At 43.9% G+C, this 5,811-nt stretch overlaps 1 protein-coding gene across 3 annotated transcripts in view; it reads left to right on the forward strand.

The window, feature by feature from the left end:
• The window catches only part of PYCR1 (pyrroline-5-carboxylate reductase 1), a 9,352-nt gene extending 3,954 nt beyond the window's left edge, over positions 1-5,398 (forward strand). The window contains exons 3-7 of one of the 3 annotated variants that reach the window (XM_018561776.1): positions 735-914; positions 1,883-2,104; positions 3,239-3,331; positions 3,423-3,586; positions 5,202-5,398. In XM_018561776.1, the coding sequence (XP_018417278.1) occupies positions 735-914; positions 1,883-2,104; positions 3,239-3,331; positions 3,423-3,586; positions 5,202-5,361 (819 nt within the window). In that variant the 3' untranslated portion in view covers positions 5,362-5,398. The remainder of the gene's footprint in view (positions 1-734; positions 915-1,882; positions 2,105-3,238; positions 3,332-3,422; positions 3,587-5,201) is intronic. The other 2 variants (XM_018561777.1, XM_018561778.1) reach the window with 2 other exon arrangements.
• The last annotated feature ends 413 nt before the right edge of the window (positions 5,399-5,811 follow it).

Consider the following 5,811-nt stretch of genomic DNA (forward strand, 5'->3'; position numbering starts at 1 on the left):
GCCCACTTACATTGCTTGGCTCCATCAGAGTGCCCCTTTAGAATGTTTAACCCCATCACTGCCTCGCATTGCGGCCGCCTCTGGTAGTTTGATTCATGCTTTTGTACTGGTACATGCTGAACAAATCGGAACATGTAAATCCTGCTTTTTAGCAATTTTCATCATTTTAAAAGAGAAATAACTGTTACACTTTGCTATAGAGGTGCTTTGTAATATTGTTATCGGGTGGTTTGGCAGAGTAAACTATGATCCTGTCAGGAGGATTGTAGATTATCACAAAGGATGGCATTGTGCAGCTCAGAATACATTCCCCACATTGCTTTCTCTACTGATCACCATGACCACTTATCTCAGCCTTTCACAGCTGTTTCGTGTGATAAGTTTTCTTTTCGCAGGTTATTAAACAGCCTCTGTGCAGCCGAGAAAAACAAAGAGATCTGCAGAGTAAAGTTAACTCGTGATAAAGCTAGTTTTATCACGGTTTATTAAACGTACACCCTTGACTGTTTGCCAAACTGCTTAAAAATTACTCTTGTCTTGAACTATGGAGAGATAAGACATTGATACCAGATATGCAAAGATAAGCTATTAATACTAAATATGCAGAGATAAGACATTGATACCAGATATGCAGAGATAAGACATTGATACCAGATATGCAGAGATAAGACATTGATACCAGCTATGCAGAGTTAAACTATCATATCAAATATTTTTTGTTTTTTCATTTTCAGAAACTGGGTATAAATTTCACCACCAGTAACAAGGAGACAGTGAAAAATAGCGATGTCCTTTTCCTGGCTGTAAAACCTCCCATCATTCCCTTTGTGCTGGATGAGATTGGCTCCGACATTGAGGATCGTCACATGGTGGTGTCCTGTGCTGCAGGTGTCACTATCGGCTCGATAGAGAAGGTAAAGCAGCTTTGACTTGTTTGTAAAGAGGAAATCACTGTGGGACTCTTCTGTTGTCTATAGCAGCCTATGGCACTGACAAACCGATCCTAAACAGAGTCCAAGTTCTAGAAAAGTAGACAGAGCAATGACCAGGATAAACATGTACAAGCATATGGACAAATGCAGCCCAGACACCACATAGGCGTAATCCAGGGCATGGACAATCAGACAGAAGGAATACAAAGTTAAGTCCAGGGCAAGAGAAAACAGACTTACCTGTTGATGAAGTAGAATATGAAGACACCAGCACTCCAATAGTGAATCGGGGGTCACACCGGACAGCCTTCATCAGGCAGAACAAGTGATAATTTCCCTTTAACTTGTTCTGCCTGATGAAGGGGATCTTGTGTGACCCCAAAATGTTGCATTAAGTATATCACACTATGCTACTCGTATGTCAATAAACAGACGTATTTGATTCACTATTGGAGTGCCGGTGTCTCTTCATATTCTACTTGATATCTACTACGGTTGCCAGCCGTCGACTAACGCAGCACCTACCCTCATTGCTTTTGGAAACGCCGGTTTCTGAGTGCGATGGGTTCATGGACTTTACCTGTTGATGAGTCACATGCTGTATGTCCTGGAGTCTATTTAGGCGCTCCTGTTTGAGATAGGTGTGCACTGAAGTGACCATCATCAGATGGTTAAGGCTCAAGGATGATTGTTACAAGGACTTGGACTACTTAGAGTGGCAAAGGACTGGAAAAGATTTCGGTCTTTGCATAAACCAAAAGATTCGCTAGTGTTGCAGTTATAAAAAAGTATAATTTGCCAAAAAAAAAGTGGGAAATCGGCATAAATTAATATGTTAAGATTTATAAACCATTTGTTGAGGCCGCTGAGCAAATACTCAGATGTAAACACATCCTTTGCTGCATTTTTGAGATTCCAGGATAATGTTATTTCCCCTTACCTCCTTTCAGAAACTGAGCCTCTTTCACCCAGCTCCCAGAGTCCTCCGCTGCATGACCAACACCCCTGTAATCGTACGTGAAGGGGCCACGGTATATGCCACAGGGACCCACGCAGAGTTGGAGGATGTGAAGCTTCTGGAGCAGCTGATGGAGAGTGTGGGGTTTTGCACGGAGGTGGAGGAGGATCTCGTTGATGCCGTGACCGGATTGAGTGGAAGTGGACCTGCTTATGTAAGTGTGCAGACAGGTGTTTTTTTTTAAAAATGGGTCCAAGTGCCTGAAACAAAAAGGTTTGCCCAGTATTGACCAATCGCATCTAAACCTGCAGAGCGTAACGGGGAAACCGAGGCCTGCACTGAACCTCCATTGCTCATAACCCCCCATAGTCCCCTTCAGGGCTACTGTGATTTTATATGTGAGGTCAAAAACAATACATAGAGCTAATTGTAAACTGTATAGAATGTCTTTTTTTCCTGTCGATACATGCTTATAAGGTGTTGTACTCTGGCTTTAACATGGGGCTTGTAAGTCGCAATGATGTAACAATACCTGGAAACGCCTTGATCATTGTGCACGTCATTTTGGGGAAGTGTGGTATAAATACACAGAATACCTCCTGCTCTGTTCGAAGGGTTTTACCTTTTGTATAGTAAAGTGTTGTATCCTTTTTAACCAACATTTGATATCCTCTTTCACTGGTTTAAATGTAATAAACAGAAGGAAGCTGGTTTCTGTTTGGTTGCTGTACACTTTGCTTTTGGTGCATGGTAATAATGTTTCCATGTTATATGTCTTGGATGTTCCCTTCCATAATTTCTGACTGTTCCTGTCCACCTGGGAGTTTTGGGTGTTCCCACTCACCCCTCATAATGGGCACAGCAGGTGTACAGACCAGGCAACACAGCACAGGGACGGTGGGAACACCTCATAATGGGCACAGCAGGTGTACAGACCGAGGAACTCGGCACAGGGATGGTGGGAGCCCCTCATAATGGGCACAGCAGGTGTACAGACCGAGGAACTCGGCACAGGGATGGTGGGAACCCCTCATAATGGGCACAGCAGGTGTACAGACCAGGGAACTCAGCACAGGGATGGTGGGAACCCCTCATAATGGGCACAGCAGGTGTATAGACCCGGGAACTCGGCACAGGGATGGTGGGAACCCCTCATAATGGGCATAGCAGGTGTACAGACCTGGAAACTCAGCATAGAGGTCTCACCAGTCCCTGAGGGATAAAAGAGACTGTCAGATGGTTTAGCTCTCCAGTATCTTCCTGTTTAGGGTGGACTGACCCTTTAAATAAAACCAGTTAGCTGTTTGTTCATCTTTATGACATTTCTTCTTTCACTTTAATCTTGCAGGCATTCACAGCTCTGGATGCTCTGGCAGATGGAGGCGTGAAGATGGGTCTGCCCAGGAGGCTTGCAGTGCGTCTCGGCGCTCAGGCCATGCTGGTTGGTACATGCTTTGTTGATAATTTTTTTACAACAGCCAAATACCCACCTACTTGGAGAGCCATAACATCGCTACTTTGATATCTTTCAGGGGGCAGCAAAAATGCTTCTAGAGTCAGAACAACATCCTGGGCAACTGAAGGATAATGTTTGCTCACCAGGGGGTGCTACCATTTACGCTCTGCACCTCTTGGAAAGTGGAGGCTTCCGTTCCCTGCTGATCAATGCTGTGGAAGCATCCTGCATCAGGACCAGGTCTGTCACTAAACCATATAGTTACATTTATAAATGACTGTACTGCCACCAAGTGGTCAATTCTTGTATTACAGTGTGACTGCTGTTTTTATTATTTTAACAAGACCGTATAACAATCCAGGTTATTGTTAGAAGGGACTAAAGGAATCGGAAAGCTCTCCAACCGAATCAGTGCATACTACAGTAAAGCCTTCTTAGAATGGAAGATACTCGCATTTCTCATTCCATCACAAATCCCATTTAAAAGAGAATTATTACCAGTTTCAGGACCGTGAGTAGGGCCATGCAGATCATTCCTTTATTTTCCATCAGCCAGATGCACATCCGGAACCAGAAAGGGCAAATATAACTTACTATGATAGAATCATCTATTCCAAACTGCATACGTTTTAGCTTCTTTGGCCATCATCAGTGCAGTGTATGGAATAATCCATGGCTTCTATGGAGCAGGGCTTAGGACCAGACAGTGTAACTAACTGTACAGGTTATGGTGAGAAGGGACTAAAAGAATCAAAAAGCCCTCCAACTTGATCGGTGCATTGCACAGTAAAGCCTTCTTTTAACAAAGACACAGAGGTGAGTGTTGCCTATAGTATGCCAAGAAAATTAGGAAAGGATAATGGCAAAGCTTTAATTGGTTACTGCGGGCAACAATTAATTACTTAATCGTAGCTCCATCCGAAAAAAATCATATGCACTTTGAATTGTAAAGAAAGTCCACGGTCTCATCATTCATGGAGAAAGAATCCGTTGACTGGGAAGGTTTTATTTTTTAAGTTACTCTTATTTATTGTTTGCATTAGATGAGGATGGTGTTGAGGAACATAAAACCAGGCACACAGAGAGATCGACCCCCCCCCCCCTTCCCCCTTCAATCCTGAGGCCCCCAAAACAGCTTCCCCCCCCTTCCCCATTTCATCCTGAGGCCCCCATAACAGCTTAGTGGTTGTTGAGTGCTTGTTATTCATTGAGGTGTCTCTAGGTGCCATCCTAAGCACCCCATAATAGTTCAATGGTCAATGAGCGTTCAGTCTACACTAAAGTTCCTCTAGGTCTCATACTGAGCCCCCCATAATAGCTCAATATTTAAGGTGATTCCAGGTGCAGATGGCACCCCCTCCCCCTTAGTAGATCAATGGTCAATTAGCTTTCAGTATTCATTGAAGAGTCTCTATGTGCCATCCTAAAAACTTCATAATGGTCAATGATCACTTGGTATTCATTGCGATGGTTTCTAGGTGCCGTCCTGAGCCCCGTATAAAAGCTCAGTGGTCAATGAGCATCCAGTATTCACTGAGATGCCATACTGAGCACCCGTCAAAGCTGAAGTGCTCAGTATGCAAACCTCAGAGAACTGAGCTGAGATGTCTGCTCTAGTATACCACTCGGGTGTTTAGCTTCCACCAGGAAATTGAGTACTTGCCCGAAGGTGATACGGTTAGTGCAGGCACCTCTTGGCACCTGCTTTTAGAGTCTTGATGCACTTGGAAAACTTTCACCCAAACAGCTTTACTTTTAGTTTTAGATGAGGAAGTGTTGAAACCCATTTTTTTTTTAAACTTTATTTGCATGTCAAAAGTACAGTATGTTGACCAAATTTTCTTTGGCCTTCTAGAGAGCTCCAGTATATCGCAGACCAGGAGAAGATCCCAGCAGCCGCCATCAAGAAAACCACGCTCAGTAAAGTGCAGGAAGAATCCCCAACGATTTCCACCGCTTCCCGCGGGGTGAAAGTCAGTCTGTTCAACAAGTCTCCAGGAGCGAGGAAATATTGAGACCAGCCAACTATTCCAGACAGAGCAAAGCCATGGACAGAGCAAAGCCATGGACAGAGGGTGTGCATGTGAGACTATGGCTGCACAGAGTCCACTTACACAGGTGTTAAGGGCTGAGAGTCCTCCGACTGTGACAGCGGTAATTGGTTCTCAGCAGATCTGTGTTTACGATGAATGGATTTTTATGCAGGACACATCTGATGTAAGCATAGGTTCACACATCAATTGACACATCTGTTGACTTGTAGACATACCCTGACATCCATTGTGTCCTCCACAAATTTCCATTAAATGTAAACTCCAGGGAAACGGCTAAATTCACTGTTTAAACTTTCTTATGTTACAAATCAAAGATTTGTAATTCTGCCTGGCAACAGATAGGACGGTTATACTACTTCTATTCCAATCCCTTCACACCCTAGTCCTCCTCCCCCTGAAACCCCGATTTTT

The sequence above is a fragment of the Nanorana parkeri genome, unplaced genomic scaffold (assembly GCF_000935625.1).
Source record: "Nanorana parkeri isolate BGI_ZX_2015 unplaced genomic scaffold, ASM93562v1 scaffold544, whole genome shotgun sequence".
Taxonomy (NCBI): domain Eukaryota; kingdom Metazoa; phylum Chordata; class Amphibia; order Anura; family Dicroglossidae; genus Nanorana; species Nanorana parkeri.